The sequence below is a fragment of the Liolophura sinensis genome, chromosome 6 (genome assembly GCF_032854445.1).
Source record: "Liolophura sinensis isolate JHLJ2023 chromosome 6, CUHK_Ljap_v2, whole genome shotgun sequence".
Taxonomy (NCBI): domain Eukaryota; kingdom Metazoa; phylum Mollusca; class Polyplacophora; order Chitonida; family Chitonidae; genus Liolophura; species Liolophura sinensis.
Genome location: NC_088300.1, coordinates 48983173 through 49004260, shown reverse-complemented (window position 1 = coordinate 49004260; position 21088 = coordinate 48983173). Strand labels below are relative to the sequence as shown.

At 37.5% G+C, this 21088-nt stretch overlaps 1 protein-coding gene across 1 annotated transcript in view; it reads right to left on the bottom strand.

Moving 5' to 3' along the window:
* LOC135468746 (uncharacterized) overlaps positions 1-16328 on the bottom strand; it is a 29955-nt gene extending 13627 nt beyond the window's left edge. Inside the window, exons 1-2 of the mRNA XM_064747153.1 lie at positions 16291-16328; positions 12199-12679 (exon numbers count right to left, since the gene is read on the bottom strand). Of these exons, the coding sequence (XP_064603223.1) occupies positions 12199-12655 (457 nt within the window). The 5' untranslated portion in view covers positions 12656-12679; positions 16291-16328. The remainder of the gene's footprint in view (positions 1-12198; positions 12680-16290) is intronic.
* Positions 16329-21088: the final 4760 nt, after the last annotated feature.

The window sequence follows — 21088 nt, the reverse complement described above, 5'->3', positions numbered from 1 at the left end:
AGTAAATGTTAATACGACCACAATGACTCTATGCCAGAAGTTCCCACCAGCAAGGTATTAGCGGATCTCACCAGCTCAATTTACCTTTTTTGAACTACAGCTGAAGATAGTGATTAAAGATTTGCATTAGCTCAGATGATCCCTAATAAAATGACTGAAGAAGAGGACGCCTCATTAAAGCCATAACCGACTCTCACAACTGTAAGTTAATTCATTTCTCATGCATTCATGAATAAAGCATTGGGTTGAGCAGGACATCTTGGTATAAGCCATTGTGCAACCGATAACACTGGGAAGGTGCATGTAGAAATATTCACTTATCTGAACATTACTATCAGAAGTACATAAAGAAAGTAAATTCAAGAGAAGCTAAACATTCTGAATTGCATATGACAAATTTAAAAGAGTATCGCTTTGTAAAAATTGAACAGTGAATATATTCAATATAATAATGAAGCATACCATAGAATACAACCCTGAAAACTTGTCCTTATTATAGTATATCAAATTTACAATATATGATAATCATTGGAACACATTGGTAAAGTTTCAAGAATATACATCTACTGTAATTCTTCCACCTTTTCCCATGTTTGCAAGGTGTTTATTCAAGTATAATCTGAAGGCATTATTCTCTGTTGACTGACAAAAATTATACTTTTTGTCAAACCCTGAAATCGGTCAACCCAATTTGTCTCCAAAAGCTAATTTATAAGGTGCATAAATCTCACTGAAAGTTGCTCTTTTGTATGCGAAAAGTTTGAGGAAGTAGGGTATAACGCCAAGGCCATTCATGAGGTCAAACACCAAAAATATTCATAGGAATAAAATTAAGACAAGGAATCTTACACAAATTTACAATTACTTAGCAATAAAATATATCAAGAAAAAGAAACAAAGGAAAGAGTTTTATTTAACCACAGATTTCAATTCTTTCAATAAATCAGTTAGCAATGATGAACGACATTGATAAATATTTTCTGCAGGTTTAGCCTAAGTCTGTGTTAGGCTTTTTGTGTTAAAATCTTTCTGCCAAGTCTGGTTAGCTGGTGTCAGATTAGGTGTTGTCAAGGCCAAACTGATATAGACAGGGCGCAACCTTTTCATACACAAATACAACATTGAGGACCTTGTTGTTTGTATGGGAAATTAGCCAAGTTAGACTGATGGAGATTTGTAAAGCTTTTCCAAATATCCCAGACATTTCTGGGTCATTTTACTACAAAGGTTTCCGACAAAGGCATTCCTGGCGAGGGGTGGCCCGGTGTGAAGCGGAAGTGAGTGCAGAATTAAGACAGTTGTTGGACGTTGTTTGTTTTTCTCTCAGCACGATAGCCAGAGTAAGCAAAACATGGAGAAGTAACAACACTTTTTGTAACGCACCTTCTCATTGCTGCATCGATGCAACAGGCCACGTGTGAGAACAGAAACCTGCATCAGGGTTTGCTTTCATCGCATCTTTTTGAAAAGGAGCTGAACCCCTTCAGAAACATTGTGTTATACTCTCTTAAAACAACAACATGTATTTAATCAGGCTGATGATTGAAGCAATTTGTCTATTAGAGGCCTGCCATTGCTAAGCTCATTAATCTCCAGCACATACTCTATTCTTGACAGAAGACAGTCTCAGGCTAATGGGTATTCATGTTTTGGGATATTTTTGTATCTTTTGCCCGTCTTTATGTCCGACAGTCTGTGATCTTTAAAAGGTGCAAGACACTGATAAATTGTCCTGCCTCAATCTGACTATCATTATATTCCACTCATTGCTCTTCACTGGTGCACTTTTCTGAGCAAGAAGCCAGCAGGGGCACAGTTATCACAAACTTAATTTGCCTTAACAGCTCTCAGACAATAGGTTACCAGCAACTAGGGCTACCTCTTTTTGTAAGGACTTGACTTTGTGGTGAGAAAAGTGTTGAATCAAATTCAAGTGAAAAGTGGCCAAATCAAACCAGTATTCACATGAAGTGGGTTACTATGCTACTTCACCACATCAAGTAATGAGTCCAGAAAAGTATTATGCAACACAGGGGACAAAGGACTGACCAAGCCAGCAAAGGCTTTACCACAATGTATTGTTGATCACCAATGAGGTGTAAAAATAGGTGAGAACTGAGCCCTGTTGTTAGCTGGACACTTTTCAACACCTCAATAAACTATTCTGATTGGTTACTTTGTGGTTTTCTGTGGAAACTGACACAAATGATTTGTTTAGAAGCTCTGTTTGATTGACCATGAAAACTGAGCCTAGGCTGCTCTTTGAATGTTCTGAAATAAAGGGGTCAATGTATTATCAGCACTGACCACCCCGAAACATGTGTAACAGTGTCTGTCTGCTCCTGTATGAATGTCATTGTGGTTACTGGGCATCTCCACCGAGCAAATAGTCTAACTGGTGGAAAACAGGGAAATCTCCTGAGGAGGCGTGCGAAAAGAAAATAGGCTGCAGCTGACTTAATCCCGTTCGTTTGCAAAGCAGTCATTGTCCATTGTCAATGTAACAAAACAAGCCCGGAAAACCTCCACACTGTAATTTCACTTATTCCTTACACTTAATCAAGGTAAACACTGGCAAGACCGCTCTAATATGTAAATATATATTTGTACATTTACCTGAACAAAAGGCATATCCATACAGGCACTCAATTCAGCATCGGAAACTCTTAACGGCTCCATCTAATTTTGTGCCAAAGCAAATAGCTTTATTTTCAAGAAACACAATGAAAAAATGAACGTCACTGCATTCAAAAATGGAAATCAATCCTTGTGCTACATGTTGACTGTGATAATATTTATTGCGACGACAAATCAACATGATTTGTCAGGAACTGGAGGGAATTGTCAATACAACACGGCACATTTGAGAATGACGTTCAATAATTAGTTATAAAAAAAATTTCAAAATCAAAAGATTCTAGGGAGCATATTTCTTTCAAACAGGTTTTATGTTACCATGCAAAATCTAAGAACTGGCCAATAAAGCTCACTAACACATTGAAATAAAAAATATTAACTTCAAAATTGTCCTAATATATGGAACTATATGATACTGCTTAAAGACGGTTTTTATGTAAAATAATTTTCAGATCAGTAACGTGACAATTATATTTCCTGTTATGACTTAAAAAAAGGCCCTAAGAGTTTGGGAAAGAGAGGACAAACTGATACTACCAGCAACACATTTCATACTGATGCACATACAGTTTTTACATAAATAGTTTTTACTAAAATATATTAAGTTGATGTATAATTGGTGTGTCATAATTTCATTGACATGTAGGCCTACAGATGTAAAGACTCTTCAAGTCTGGAAAGTTTTCTCTTGTACAAACAATGGTCAGGTTTGTAAACATAAAAAATCTCAATATGAGAACAAAAAAATAGTAACAGCTTTTGAAATGAAGAATTTGGTTCTACCGCTATGATTAAGCTGTTTATTAAATGATAAGCACAGAATATCTGGCCCTGTCACCCTGGTTCACAAGCCATGGAGACTCCCATGTGGTGTTCTCATCACATTGCCTGCTCCAGGCAGAAATGGTCTGGAACAAGCCAGGCATTAAATCCACTCCCAGCTGCTCACTTAAACTAAATTAAGCAAGAGATGAAACATGGCCTGTAAACTAATTGTTGTTAAAACCAAATTACAGTCATTTACCACAGGTCTGAGGGTGGGAGGGAAAGAGTCTGTGGTGGTGGTGTATGACTGAAAAATAGGGTGGGGTAAGGTCACCGGGTTGGGGATGAGAGTGGTAAGAAGTGATGGGCTGGGTAGAGAGTCCTCTGACAGTCAAAGACCAAGCATTACACACAGACCCTAAAACAAACCCTTTAATGTTTAACAACCTCTACACAACACTGATTCCAAATCCCACCGAGTAACAAAAATGAAGCTGCAACAGGCCATCTGTATAACTGGTAACAAATTCTGTAAAGAAAGAAATGTACACTCTACCATTACAGAGCTTGAAAGCAAATCCTCTATAAAGCAATGAAGTTGCAACAAACAATATGTACAGGATAATGGTAGAAAACCCTTCACAGAAATCAATGTCAACTGCAGTGACATTTAGTCCTTGTACAGATAACAAAATTTCTCACTAATCTAACTCTAGACAAACTTCTTCCCCCCAGAAATAACAGCAAATACTGCAAGGAAAGAATGGCCTCTAACCTTTCTACCAAATGAATGTTAACAAATTTTACCACATCACTCACATCCTGTAACAAAGAAAGAAGTCTTCTAGTCAAATAAAATGGAAAATATCCTCTACTCAAATGGCAACAAAGTTTACAAGCCAATCAAGACAGCAACAATACTTACTGCCCTCCAAACATGCATGTAGCAACTACAACAGACCAATCAATCCAACAGACTCCTCACTGCAATTATATCAGTCCCTCCATTCAGAATGACAACAACAAACCATAAAATCCAAAGCAACATACTCCTCAATTTTAGCAATCACAAGAAATTCTGTACCCACAAAAGATAATCAAATCAAAACATTCACAAAAGCCTCCAAACCACAACACTATATCAACAATCACAAAGCTTCCAATCAAAGTACTGATAAATCCTTCCATCAAATTGTGGAAACAGACAAACAGAATTTGTTTCTCTTGGTTTGTCAAACTGTCCACCATACATGCAGCACTGTACACAGACAGTCTGAAAGGCCCTCAGTGGAAAGAAAGAATATAGCAGGAAGGACCAAATGACTGTTTATCTCTGGTACAGAAGTATGCCAGCTGTTAGATGACACAAGTTTTGACATTTGCTTCCTGAAATTCAATCTTATCTTAGCAGAAATCAAATATCCTCCAGATATTTCACTCATGTTGTAAAACAAGGAAAATCATTAATGAAACAGGCAGCTTCTCTGGGAAAGAAGAAGTTTCACTCATATTATGTTAATTAAGAAAAAAAAAGAAAAAAGTTAACAAAAGACAATCGTAAGTAAAGTGTACAAGTAGGCAATTACTACATTCTTTCACATCAGTATGATGATGTAAAAAAAAAAACAGCTAGTGAAAATTATTAGACTTAATTAATTCTACATTTTTCTTAGATTTTTGTTAAAACTGTTTTGTATTATATATTTCATATCCATGCGTGGCTTTTGTTTAACTATTGTCGTGATTTGCAGCAAAAAATAATTCATAGACTTCTTAACTTCTGCTCTTTTTGACACTCAACATGACTGCATTTTTTGTGTTCACTCACATTTAGTATATTGATGTATTTCAATACAACTATTTTATTTCTAAATATAGAGAATGTATTTTTTAAGACTGGGAATCTCAAGAGACAAAAGATCTAGTTTATTCTGCATACCTTGCATGTAACTGATCAATATACTGATGTCTGGAAAGTTTAAATTTTTAATGCAATATACAGATATGATGGGCACATTTTAACTCCAAAGCTTACAAGTCTACGGCAATTAACTTTGCACAAAATAATATTTAAAAAAAACATAATTACATTCCTAATCTATTTAAAAAGCATGCATATTTTAATTTCACTTAAAAAATGCTTAAGAAATACATGTTTCTTTCCAAAATAAAATACATACACCTACATGTAGCGGTCTTCAAGAAAATGAGCTTTCTTCTTTATTGTCTCTGTTGATAACATGTTGCCTTTGTGACCACTTCATGACAGGACGTTTTTCACAGTAATGTCACTAGAGTGTACAGTTGTTCTGGAGTTGTAACCCTGTTCATCTCATCAAAACTTTTAAGCAGTTAAAGTTGTAAATGTATCTTCAGTGCCTGACAAAAGCCTGCTTCAAGCATCACTGATAGCATGATAATTACCTCCCCTTGTTAAACTGTTTATTTGAGTTGGGGTGACTCTACTGGGGTTAATGGATGTACATTATGTTCAGCTATGGGAAATTCAAACTGGGTGGCACTTTAATGGGATTTAGAGATGGGGTACAAAAAGGAGGAGGGGCAAATTAGGCAAGAGGGAGGGGGGAGGGACCATGTTTCAGGGAACTGATGAGATAAAGGTATCCTTTTTCTCTTGGTGGAATCCAACAAGAGAGCTTTAATGTAAAAACCTTGAATGAAGTTTCAACACTGTTATCTCATGGACTTCATGTGTAAATACTGTGGCAAAACAAGTGTTTTCAAGTAAATAATTGTTTTGCAACTGCTTTACTGTGAACTTTCAGAATTATTCAATCTTTAGTCTTCTGTAGGCATACAAATAATAAACTGAATGAAATGAAATAAAGTTATGTATTCTTTCTACACCCAATAACTTAAAGGTTTTAGCAAATGTGTGAGAAGTTCTACATCAGTCACGTTAGTCTACATGTGTGATCAGAGTATTCCGAAGAGAGGGTAATCCCAGGATTCACGTTCCACAGCAGAGATTTTACTCTAGTTTTCAAATGTACTGATTTGTGCCAGGCATTCAGAGTGGATGGTATTAACACACTCTAAAGATGGGGGCTTGCTGACAGAGGCAGGCCCTTCTGTCACCCTTAGTCCTGGTTCTGAGGGTAATTAAAGGTGATGAGTGGTGGTGAGGGACTGATGGCTGTGGGAGGGGATTGGGAGGAGTGGGGTGGACCAGGGTGGCTTATTTCCCACAGGAAAAGCCCATAAACTTGAAAGAAGATGGTAATTTGCAGACTCTGGTAGACATTCCTATACCATCCACAAACCCCCTAAAACCGTAGCAAAATATTAAAGGGAAACAAAAATACTCTTTCAATCAGTTCTTTTGTTTTTGTTTTCCTACTTTTTTCTAAATAGCATGTTGTAAAATTTTTCCTTACAATTATCTGAAATCTTGAAGAAAAAAAAAAGTATTTTGATTGTTTCTTTAATCTAAGCCACAATAAAGGTTATTAGTGGATTGGCAAATTTCCAAAAAATTACTTGGAAAACACCTAAAAAAGGGTGAAAACCTGAAATATCATTTCACTGAAATGATATCTAATGAAGTCACAAGTCAATTTCACAACACCTTCATTTGATAAACACACACTGAAAACCCATAAACAGCTGCTCCTTTGCTATCTGCATGCATGTTTTATGTCAACATTTGTGAAATGACAGTGTTCTGTACATCAAAACTCATCTCAAGCACATTTGCACACTTTTATAATAACATATGTATGACATAAGACACGTGGAGTTGCACATGCCCAACCAGGAAATGGTTTTTCTGGTATAAGATTATCACTAATGATGATCTCTTTGCTATATCATGGGGAAGCATCCTTACCCCCCACTTCTTCATGAAGGGTACCCATTAGGGGGGATTCTTAAGGGTACTAGGCATGATTTGCTGGGTAGGGCAGGTTTTAGAGGGATGATCAGTTTGAGGTTGGGCAGAGTGAACTGATGGACAGGTGTAGATGAGGATGGCTAGGATGGAATCAGATATAGATACGCCAGGTTTTGCCAGAATTACTACCACTTATTTAATTTTCTTTTAGTGAGTTTCTCCAACACACTGGTGATAAAAACTCAATGAATGTTAATGTAGTCAGTATGGTTTCTCCCTAGAACAGCTTAAATGTGTTAAATGCGCTCATCAGTTACAGAAAGCAAAAAAGGACAAACTCCATAAGGGAATATAATACTTTAAGATACTTAATTTACACTTTTGCTAAATGTGATCCTATCTGTTTATTGCTGTAGTTATTTTGATGCCCGACAAGAGGATTAGATGACATATCAGCCTACAGGCGATTATTCATTGTGGTACCGGTACCAACTGACTCCTTTAATCATCCTAATAAAAAGACAGTACCTGGGCCAGATCTAGAAAAAAATGTAAAGGTGGCATTGCAACCCTGTTGTAAGAATGTGTTTACAAAATACACATCAAAATGATGTTGTTAAAGAACTTTTATGCCTTTGAATGAAAGACTTTACATGTTTTTTCATTGATAAACCAGCATATTTTCTTCTGAATGATTTTCTCAAGTTTTCACACATCTTGATACATTTCAGTGTCCAAGGTTTGCTCTGAGTCCACACTCTCACATTACTGCTTATTTGACCTAAAAATCTGTTATTCAGAGTTATGTTGATCTTAGAAAGGTATATTGAGGTTTGGGAAAACACAAATTTTAGCCAAAAAGTAATACTCTATCACCTTGGTTTGCCTCTAAACAAATGCACTTTTGGGGTGAAATACAGTTCTATATTCCATTCTCTGGATCTTTAATATCTTCTGTGTCTTTCAGACCCCACCCTGACTCTAAATCCCTTTAGCTCATCCATCTCTTACACCAAGCTTGTGCTCCACTGACCAGCATACATTTACAATGTAAACCAGATGGGGCTGAATCTGATCTGGTTTAACAGTACACAGGCCCACCTGGGCCCATGCTCCCTCACTTCCTGTCCTGTACCCACCCTCCCATGATGTTCTCCTTCTGATGCCCTTTCCTCATGGCCAAATGGGTCTTACTCTGGGGAAAATCTAAAGACCAGGGGCATGGGTCAAGATATGGTCTCCAATGTAAATAATCCATTTAAAATAAACAGAGATCTTTGTACACAATTTCCATGTACCTGCACGCAACCTGACAAGGGGACAGCATGTACTGTTGACAAATTACTATTTCATACAATGTAATTGTGAGTATGATAACACTATACCTAACTGCAAAAAAGGAAGCAAAACTTGTTTCAAGAGATATGCATGCTGCCAACCTATATTTAACAGAGTAAATCCACTGAAGTGTTGTACATATGTAGCTATACGTATGCTGTTTCAATAATATATGTCTGTTGGGCAGCGTATCTTCTCGAATTAATATGTTGTGGTAGAGTTGCTCTCTTGATTTGTTATCCCTTTCGGCAAAAAGCATGACAGAGAGGTGAGGTCATCAGATCTGGAAGCTGGAGTTGTGCAATGTGTGTGCCGTAGCATAAATCCTTAACAAATTCAACCACAAATATAGCACACGTTTTTGACTATTGGAGGAATATTATCTGATTCAAACAGGTTTTTTAAGAATTTCTTTGGAATTCATAAGTGCTTCTACCTGAACAATACATTTTAGTCTTCAATATTTTATGAACTATGCTTTCAAATTAGGCTTAACGTTGTACTGGTAGAAACTGTTGTACTGGTCAAAAATGTTGAAGATTTAGGGTATAAATACTTTTTCCATTAATGCAAGGTTTATGAACTATACCCCATACCGTCTTCTTCCCAGAAACCACCATCTAAACACAGATGACCCAAATGAAATGCCAGACATACATGTACGTGCCACAAATTAGATTAATACCAATTTGATTTGAAGCAACACACCCATTTACAGGCCACAACAGGCACAGAGTCTGGACTATAGTAACAGGAAACACAGCATACAACAGTGAATGTCAAAACGTGTATAAAGAATGCAACTAACGGAGAAAAAACTCTAGGTCTGAATCATGAAATCCTGCTGAGTATGTAACTGCGACAAATAGGACCCTGCTTTGAGGTACTTATATAAACACTGATTGCAAACTACCCCCCTTGTAAAAGCACTTTAGATGTTTTTGGTGTTGGCAACATGAACCACATGTTTCTGTTTAGCCAGAGATCTATGTCAGCAAATAGGCCACCACCATTGCATCAGCTTTATATTTGGGCTGAGCTTTTCTAAAGGAAGTGGGCGATCCTTCCATGAAGAGGGCTCTTCAGCGATATTCAGCGTTAGCAGTCTCGATATAAAGGTTTAACTGCCCTACATCCTGCTGTAAAATTTAGTGAATAGTTCATGCACCTCGATAGAATGGATCGTAAGAATTAGCAATGTTCTGTTTTGTAGTTTGTTTTTCTTTTTTCTTCAGAAGATTAATGCTTGGGTATTGATTTAAAATTTGTCTTAAGATTTGTCCCATATTGTTTTCAGCAGACCCGCACCGTTTGGGTTTCAAACAGATTGAAGCAATTATTAAAAATAAAATGTAGACAGTTCGCTTGTCAGGTACTTGGCAAAATGTGGAAGTTTTGTCAGAGTTCTTGCTGGTTTCCACCACCCAGAAACCTGACAGCTATCGCAGAATGAAAATATTCACAGTGATTGCCATTTGAGGAATAACAGCAATTCATGAATTTACATGAAGTATACATGAAAAACTTATGAAATAGTAAGACAGATTCAATACATCATCAGAGATAGACAAAAGTTTATCCTCAGATACAATTTCTATCAGTTTAACTCAAAATAAAAACTGGAAAGAATAAATGTTGAATTGTCCCAGTTTGTATAATTTCCCACAAAATGATTTTATTAAAATTACTAATAAAACCCACTATGAATAACATTCATTACATAACAACTTGCTCATGCATATAATTCACTTACTTTAGTCACTTCCTTTATAATCTGCTGAGAATCTCAAAACAATCCAATAAAAAGCTTATTTACTTAAATAATGTCACTTTTAATTTCCTGTGTTTAAATTCTAAAGCCCTGTTTTTACTGATAGAAATTCACCTTTATCAAAGAAAAATCATCTTATTTAATGATTTTATTTCAGGAAGAGATTTGTATGACTCATTAAACACTAATATCAGTGTGGTAGATCAAGCTTTCTAATTTATGCAACCAGCTGATGGCAACAGTCAAATGCATAAGTTATGTGAAAAATATGCATACTAACCAGTGTCCTTATTACACTGTCAGATAACAGTTCAGCTTAGATAATGAGGGAATACCTCGCATGGATGAAAACGTGACAAACTCATGTCCAAACACAACCTTCTTAAATCCTTGAGAAAATATTTATAAATCATTTTCCATACATGTAACTCATGTATTTTTGGATGAATATCAATTATTTGATGACTCAGTGTCTCTTTGTTTGCTTTAGTACATCAACACTCAACGTTTGCGTATCAAACTTACCCCTTCACCATTCATACTAATCATAGGCAGGCCCAATGTACTAAATCATTCAACTGAACATATGCTGTATTATTGACAATGATATTTTTGAAATACCTTTCTCATCTTTTCAGATGTGAATACTCAGAGTGCCAAACACTGAACATCATCATTGATAAATTAATCTCTTTTCATAAAAATAAGATACCCTGACATATTTCTACTTCTTCATCTTATTCCAGCAAACTTCATACTTCATTTCCCTTACGAAACATTAACTGGTAATGTACCAAATACTTTGTATCAACTTTGTACTAACTCTTTCTAACTGCGCTTATTCTGACAATATACAGTCACACTTGTATATGTATTCTATATACCCTACAGGATGTAAAAGTGCATTTCTAGAGGCAAATAAATGTCACAAAATATGACTTTTTGGTGCTGTAACTTACAATTTTCGAGGAGAATATCATACCATTTTCTAAGCAAACCTCAAAACACTTTTCTAAAATCAATATAATTCCCATAATCAGGAAAAATGGGCAAGCTAGTCATGAACGAAATTTATGGTCATTTAGGGTATTAAAGGTATTAAAATTCCAGCATATCCTACAGGTACATCCTAAAAGCTGAAATAATTAAGCAAAGACTCATCTTAGGTATAATGTTGCGAGTGACGGCTAAAACAACCCACTTGTTCTCATAATATGATGTTGTATAGAGCCAGTCTAATATTGGAAGGATTGACTGTACAATAAGGTAACAGGTGGCAACATTTGGAATCTTGGCATGGATTTCTTTACTGACTACCACGTGCATGCTTAATTATAGCGTTTTCTGAACACCGAGATTAGTGGGAAAATAAAACTGGACCACACAGGATTGCGAGGAAGAGCAGGGAGGCAGATCAACTTTCTTCACGCACGGAATAATCTGTTATCAACGCCCCTTCCGATTCCCCGCGTGAACTCGCTGCGCGTGACAATGAGGCGGTTTGCGACTGCGCGAAGAACACAGGAGATTGGCTTGAACGAGCAGATAATAACCGTGGAGAAAGTCTCAGTCTTTAAAAGCCTAACGACCTGACAATGGTTTAAGGGAAGTTAAAAATCTTGGTTACCAGGAAGATCACTAAGAGCAGGTGATTGTCGTGTGACAGAATGACAAAAAACTGTTTCTGACAAACTACAAATCTGATGGGCGGAAAACATTAGCTGGTTAAAAGAAAGAAAATCTTGTTTTCAGCGGAAGAAAATTGCAGACTGCAAAATGGTTGATCGCGAATTAATCGGACTTATAAACGTATCACAGAAATCAATGACCTTACCTATTTGGTAGACAACGGTGGTGATCTCCTTGGTACCCGCCTGCCTTTTGCGCCATAAATAGAATGTCAGGGCACCAAATGTTAAAAATGCTACAATTAGAGACAAAACAATGACCACTGTCATGTTTATCCAGCCAGGCTGTGGCGACAGCGTGTCCTGTTGGTTGTGCTGATTGTCTCTGTTAGCCAAGGTCGTGTTTTGAACCAAACCCTGTCCTGCATGTTGATTAAATTCACTGAATTCCGTAAAATCGCCACAAAGAACGTCACTGGTGCCACCACACGGTATACGAACGATTTGGTCTTGTGGACAAATTGAACAAAGTTTGCACCGTTTAATGGAAGTATCGAAATATTTGCCCGTTTTGCACTGTCGCTTTCTGTAAACTTCGCCCTCTGCCACTGCCACTGCCACGGTGAGGGTAAAAATGATAGGTAAAATGATTTCGCTCTTCATCTTGTCAAGGCAGACACATCGAACCTGATAACACAAGTATAGAACTGTGAGTATCAAACCCTAAAATAATTCAAAATTCAAGTAAGAAACATAAAAATAAAACAGCAAGCAGATTGGCAATTGAAAGTTGGCCACACTTGTCGAAGAAAACGAAAAGATTACAGTATATATTTGGGCTTAAAAAAAACGTGTTCATTTATGCTCCTTTATTATGATTAGATCTGAACTAGGGGATCAACACAGCTACTATGATCAGGTTTCCTCAAATCTTGTTTCAGTGACGTCTTCTTTCAGGTCAAATTAATGAAGTTACAAGCATATTATGTTTAGCAATATATGATATTATTTCCAGACTGCTTTCCCTGGCTTTAGACAATGGCTAGAATTCATACCTCTCCGTCAATTTAACCTGTAAAAGACAGGCTAAACAAGCTGATGCAATAGGTCTGCTTATCATTCATCCAACAGTTCAACTGAATAAACGCTACTGTTGCGATAAAGACGTACCTATTACGTTCCTACTACATATAGCTCAAACCACGTGACCCTAAAGAAACCTCGTTGAGGTCCCGCCCAAACCCACGGTCAGCATGAATCAGTACGATCCTCCATTGACCTTATAGTCTGGGGCTGTCTAAATATAAACGTGACTCAATAGGCCGCTGGTGAAATTATAAAATTCCCCTGTTTCTATATTTACGCTCAGATAGCACAGCTGTTAAAATTTGAAGCTTCAATTCAGTCTCGGGCTGAACTGGCTGTTCCATCAAACTTACTTCCTCACACAGCAAGAATAATTTAGCACAGGCCTGGAAAGGTTAGAAATATAAGTACAGAACAAACAGCCATCTTTACAATCGGAAATTTTCACTGGGTGAACGCAGAAATATTCACAAAAACAGAATATCTCCCATACCCCACTCTTGCAGATTCAGTGGAGGAGGTAACCGGTACAGCTGGGGACAGCTATCCTGCCTGAGACCCCAAAGACGTGTAGTAATCCAATGCAGGTAACAAAAAACACCGACAGATTGCATTGAGGGGAAGACTGAGCCATCAGAATGATTAAATTATAAAACAAAATGAGATCACATTGAAAGTATTTCAGCCATATCGCGAGGGCATATCATCGAACCATGAAACAATTCAGGGACATTGAAAACATTGCATTTAGACATACATGCATAATGTTTGAAATGTTGAACTCAGCAGTGTTCAACAATTAATATCTGTGTGTGGAGGAAACGGTGCACTATACCTTCACAAAATACCACTTGGGTTTGAACGCCCGACCTCATTGGTTAATTGTGGCTCGACTGTTCATGCATGTAAGCATCTAGTCTCCTCTGGCAGATATTTGTAGCCTTCGTTTGCTGGAACTTATATAGTGTGTTGTAGAGAGTAGTAAGCACCTAACCGATGAAAAACAGTTTGATAGAGCCCTAGCCTATATATCGAACCCCGGGTAATGCGGAATTCGGGAATTAAGAGCGCTGCATATGCACGTTGCACAATCTTATAACTTTAAACGATAAACTATTCTCTAAAATAAATACTTGTGGCATATATCGACGCCATGGCATGAATAACATGCCCTTATAAATGCTGCAGTAGGCGCGAATTCCTCCAATAGCGACCGAATAAACGTTGTTCACTGTAGACCATTATACTGCTCCTGGTTTGAGCTTATGTCGACTTACAGTCTAGAAATGGTCAGGTTATCCCGCCGACTTGGTCACGTTTTCTTCATCCAAACACGGGCGAATGTCTTCACATATCAAATTAACTAATCGGATTATAATGTAATTTAAACTTTGTACATAGCATATATAACTGTGAGACACGAAATTTAAAATGTTTCACAGATAATAATATGCATCATAATTTACATTTAGGACCAAAATTCCACACCAGTGGATACAAACCTACATAGCTGCTTGTCAGTATCTGCCTTTTATCAGTAATCTCTGCAGTACTTCAGAAAGCCGTCGAGAATTTTATTAAACCATCTGAGGAACTTTGCACTACTACTGTTTCTTAGTGGTTGTTTATATCCAATAACATCCTCATCACACTGGAATTCCTTATGAAGAGCTTCATATGGGTATATATTTCCGGTCATTGCGTGTGCATGCCTGTAAACAAGTGGACACAAGACTTGCGTGCAAATGATGAACGATGAGCACATATACATACGAGCCATGGCAAAAGAAGAAGAGAGCTGCCTGCTAGCTTCAACATTCAACGAGAAAAACATCAAATTCATATTCAGTAATCAATAGGCCTGTATTGTGTAAAAGTTTCTGCTAGGTCCTTACATAAACTGACTCTATAGACATTGGCCCGTGCATGCAAGTGTATACAAGCAGGAATGACGGCTGTCAAGGCCTGGCGTACCTAATATAACTTTCTTTCTTAATTATTACGTTATTCTGATGGGGCCTCACTTTCTAAGTCCGTGATCCACTGGTAAGTATCATAAAATGTAATAACTGTTTTAATTATGGTTTTCGACATGAATTTTAACTGAAGAAATTTTTGGACGTGAATTTTAACTTTTAAGTTGTTGTTTTTATAGCTTGCTTTAAATATGACCATCAATTTTCGTTTGGTTTCAGATGTTCTCTTTTTCACATCGAAGGCCATAGGTGGCGTTAAGCCATGATTATTCATTCAGTTTATGCTCGCTAACAGCTGGCCGTTGACCAATGGGATCGCCTGATCCCTATTGACCGACTGTAGCTTTACGTCAGGATGTTTGTTAGACATCTGACGGCTTCCATATATATATGGCTCTGTCCAGTTTTCTGACCACAGTGGTATATTATGTGAGAAATATTTTTAAGCATCACATAGAATAACATAAGGCAAATGTTCATGTGATCTCATTGCAGCGAGTATCTCCTCTCATTGAAGTACCACTGAAGCCGAAAACAACAGACATAATGCCACATGTAACTACACTTCTGTTTACTGTGACGTCCAGTGCTGTCCCTTAAATCCCGAGCCATGGAATAGACTCTAAATTATGCTGACCAACGAATGACTTGTTTCTGTGTAAAAACTTACCCGCCGATTCGATAAAATTGAGATCGATTGATGTATATAAAACAGTTCTGTGGTAGGTCTTTCAACAGGAAACTGCAGTATTGAAGTAGTATATGATTACTGGAAACTTTATAGTATTCAAACTCGTATGTACGTCATTTCTTTGCAAATAAATGAAATATTCTTAAAACTGCCATTCGATGTCGTGTACACGTGCAGTCGAAACAAACAAACAAACGCGTATTGCTGCTATATAGGCCTATACCTGTGTGCACACAAGCACAGTTTCCTTATAGTGAGACTGTTATTCGTGCCAAACTTTGTACGGTAAACACAATATTTGCACATTAAATATATACTCAAAAAAGATAATAATCTATTAGTTTTGCTTCTGGTACCTACATTTTTCCAGTACAGAATATTATTTTACCAGCCAAAGAAACCTCAAAACTCTTTTCCAAGATCAACAGAACTCTCAGTCAGGCAAAAATGTACAACTTAGCCATGGATAAAAACTCCATGGCATGTCATTTACTGTATACACAGAGAGGGTTAAACGGAGAATTGAGATTGTCACTCAAACTTACCACCCAATCATTGACAGACAGGAGGTGTTCAGATTCGAACTCGTGACTGTACCCAGGGTGCGAATACAATGCATGCAATGTCCGTCTGTTTCTGACCGAGCGTTTTTAGCTGCTCCTTGGTCCACGTCTGTCTGTGTGCATGGGAGGCAGATCCCTGTCTGGACTTAAGCTTACACAAAAGTCTCTTTCCGTTGATACTGTCGATTAATTCACATCCCGTCGTATATATGCACACACAAAACAAATATAGGAGGCAAGTGTCTACACATTCGCTTGGGACGAAAAACAAGTGGAAAAGAAACATTGACGTGGATAGATAGTTGATGGATTGTTTATATCATTAACATCATCTATTTCTGACAATCGCGCAGGAAGCTTTAGGTGTAATTCCCATGCTGTAGGCATAAATACAAGCCTGGGGGCGTCTCTAGGACCGACGGAGACCGGTGTTAAGCGTAGTTTATGAAGACGTATCGAGCAGACGTGACTTTGGACTTTGTGTGGGTTCTGAGTGGAAGAACGTTCAGGAATATCGAAGGATATCTCTGCATATAGTCGTTACTTAAAATGGCACCTTATTTTATTTTATATTTATTTAACAGTGGTCAGATTATAAAAGGAAAGACAAGTTGGTCGATGTCCGAAGTGGGTATATAGAAGTTATCAATTGTATATACTTGCTTATTTACTTGCTTTGTTTACAGTGTAGAAAATGTATATCCGATAAAGACATACTTGTACGGTATGCAATAGGTGAATGCATGGAAGAAAAAGTCAGCGGTATAATGTATGTAGATGTGGGAATTTACGTAAAAGAATGGACGAATAAGGTATGAAATTGATTAAGAGGATCCCAAACACGATGGCACGGTGGAAAAGCGTGTCGTAATTTGTAAATGTATCTTACATGGATATCACATAAATAGCTTATAGCCGTATTGGAATGTGTGTGGGTTCAGCTTGGTGTGAAAACTAATTGTGTAAGAGTTTGTTTTTAGCTTATAAGATAACATCTGCATAACTTCGTCATGAGCGACTGATTTAAAAGGGAAACTCACTTTATCTCGCTCTAATTGTATAGTAGGGTTACTGCTTTCTTAAGAGTATTCACGATATTTAATCTTACATTTTGCAGTAAAACCCATTCACCATATATATGCTTAAATTTGTTAACCAATGGTGTCAGTTGAAGAGTTTCCGTGTATAAATCCGTCATTAAATCGGTACATATTTATTTACTGGATAATTTGATAACTGTCGACTTCCTCAAGAATATTGCGACAGTCAGGTAAATAAGGCGATGAAATCAGGCACGGCCTGAGAAATTATCCCACCTCGCAAGACACATCAACAACTTCCAAAAGTACAGCCAACTCAGCAGTTGTTGGAGCCGAACACACGGCCTCGTGGAATATACAATGGTCAATGGCTTAAGTGGTAAACGCATACTTTCTGGGTGAAACCACCCTGTCTAATCAGGTAACCACTAACTCCCTGACGTAAAGCCGTTACCAAGCCAGTAATATACAACAGTACATGTATAAACGTGTAATTAGATTCAGTAATATATTACACCACTTAATGGAGTCAGTAATATACCACACGTGGTCGATTCGGTAATACATTACACGCCTGAATGGGTCGAATACGCCTAATAATGTAATAAGGTATCACGTGCTAATCACAACTTGCCGCACAATAGCCGATTGTAATACCTATATTATTAACGCCATTCGTGCAGATTTAACGCACTTGATGACTTAGAATAAAAGCTACAAACTTTTTCTACTTGCGAACTTCAGGCAGTGCAGTTGTGAATTGTGAAATCCATTCAATAAAACAGGCGGAACACAAACCGCCCTATGCTGAACTTTTGTCAAAAGTGACTTGAGCAAGGTTCCAGGGAACAGCTATCCTCCTTGACGTGGGGTGGTGTTGCCATGGCAAAAATCCGAGAAGATGTTTAACATCGTGATTGAATCAGCTTCACCCACCCAGACTCCACAACACGGAGCTATTTATAGAAACTCTTACTTGTCCTCTTATACAGACGTGTTATTAAGCCAAAAAAGCATAGCGTAGAAATTGTCCAGAGTTGTGGAGAAAAAAAAAACCGTTGTCTTGGGTTACAAAAAGTAAGGATTATCAAATTAGACCTACCTTCCATGGATTAATGAATGACACTATCTCACGCTGTGCTTTTATGAAGCGGTAACATAAAGGAAACAATGCCGAGCGGCGTTAGGATCTAACCACTTGTTCAACTTGTCTGAACATGTCCTGTCATGATCCCCAACCGCCAACAACTCGCACATGAAGCGTCATAACTTTGAGCCAATCAAACTACGACGGGAGGCTCGGTGTGCCTTATAAGGTAATAACAACTAGGTCAGACCGGGCCAACTTTCATTCATCCACAATCTAGGTCACGAAGGACAGTTAACAAGAGAGGACATATCGCTCAGTTTACAGACCTATCTAGCTTTCCCAAGCAATCTGTATTTGTGCAGATAATCTCCTGTTAACCTGGATTTGTTTGTATTACTGTTCTGATCTAGGCTGTAAGCGAAACAAGTCTGGGCAAGTCCTGGCATATAGGGGAATTCCCTATTGGAAAGTTACCAGTAGATGAATATACATGTAGGCCTGTACGTTCAAAATATAATCTTATTATTTTAACCAAAAATCTGTTGTGTGAGTGATGCTAGATTGTATTCTGTCATCATTACATAATACTGTGTCATACTCAACATAATATCATATTGTTACAATCTTTGTGTTGAATTAATATGATATGTGATGTGCACTATTTAACAGAGCCATCCGCTACAGAATACATACACTCACTCAGACACCAAACTTCTGTTAAATTTAACAGATTGTTTTTTGGTGCCAGGTACATGTAGTAAGCTGACATTGTGCGTCACAAATGCCAGTTTAGATATTACAGCCGGTGCACCCAACTGCACTGGAAATAAAATGCATACTATGATTTATTTCATTTGTACACTGTTAGAAGGATCTGGTCAATTCGAACATACAAATTTTGATACAGACAAGTTTGACCAAAATAATGGGGCGACCAAACATTAAAGTGTCGAAATGAACAGATATCTTAGGGTCAGATTTTATTTGATCACCCAAACAGAGTCAATGTAACCATTAAAAGAAAGGTCCAAATGATCAGAGCCATTATGGTCGGATTTTAATGGTCAGTATAATAGGGTCAAAGTAACCATTACTTTTGGGCAAAGCAACCAAAACAAATGAGTTCGCATTTTCTGTGGTTGCATTTTTTTGTCACCAAAATAGGGTCATGGCAAAGATTATAAACAAAATTGTATTTATTCCTTGGGCCAATCTATTAATGGATACTTTGACCCTATTCTGGCGACCAAAGAAAATCTGACCCTAAGATACCTGATCATTTCGACCCTTTTTTCGACCCATTATTTGGTCGGACGCATCTGTACCAAAGTTGGTTTGGTCGAATTGACCAGGCCCTTCTAACATTGTTACCAAAAATTAAATTTTAAAGATGTTTAAAATCAAACAGGGACAATTTATATGTTAACCCATACTCCATTATGGGGTTTAGAACTGCGTAGTCCTGTGCTAGTCTTATATACTTAAACGATGGGCATCTGTTCCGCCTTCCTCTTAAACGGTATATTCGAGGTTCAATCCTGGATGGACTCCACATGAAACACTTCAACATCTGGTGCCGTCTGGCTTGGCCCTCAGCATTCGAAGATTGGACAAAGTAATGGTCGGTTGGTGTGATGCTGTATATTGTGATTGGGTGGAGTGTGGTGTGTGTTTTGTCTTCGGCATGGCGTTGCAGTGAGGCAGCTCTATAAATGTGTCGGCATTGGGTCCGGCCTGCTACAACGAGACACATTTTGATAAGATCGAAATAATTTTGAAAGTAACCCTAAATTCCATTCAAACACACAGTTAAACATACAACGGCTCTCATGGAGAAGCATTCAGCCAGCGGCATGTATCTTGTCTTCACGAAAAGAAGCAGAACATGTTCACTTTCTCCGAAGAAGGATGTACTGTTATAAGAAGTATAAAACAAACAGTTACGCACACCTTAAAAAAAAAAAAGTCATAAAAACAGTACCTACACGGTTAAAATTTTTGTAAGTTGTGAGTTGTTCAGTTATACAACAACTGTTATTTTGTGCCCTGTGTAAGGTTTTTACGTACCCCGCACCTGTGGTGCGTTCTAGATATACGACTTTTATCCCAGGATGACCCTTGTCTCGTTCTGAATCCCGGAATTTGCACAGACAATTTTTGTATTAAGTACTATTCCAGGATATTAGACCACTGGGCAAGAAGAAAGAACATATACAACAAGATGAGTTACCTCCAAACCCCCATCCAGTGCTTTTACAGAGCCTTGAAAGAAATTATGCCTCATCAAGAGATCTTTCTGTTCTTAATTGTTTAGAGGACATTGTTTTCAATAAAGTTTAGGCCAAAACACACATCAAAGGATTTCATCCTTTTTAATCCTTGGATGGCCATGTGTTTCCCTTGTGTTGTGCCCGGCCCCCATCGTATAAGTAAAATATATGGTAAAACACCAGATAAATAAATAAATTTATTATAACTTTAATACAGTTCATGTTGTCTTCAGTACAGGCCAAGAAATTAATATGTTAATTTAACAGAAAGTCTGTTGTCTGGGTGATGCTGGAATGGATTCTGTTATTGTAGCAAGTTGTTCTGTTAAATATAACATAAAGATTTTATTAGACTAGCAGGATATTATGTTGAATATAAC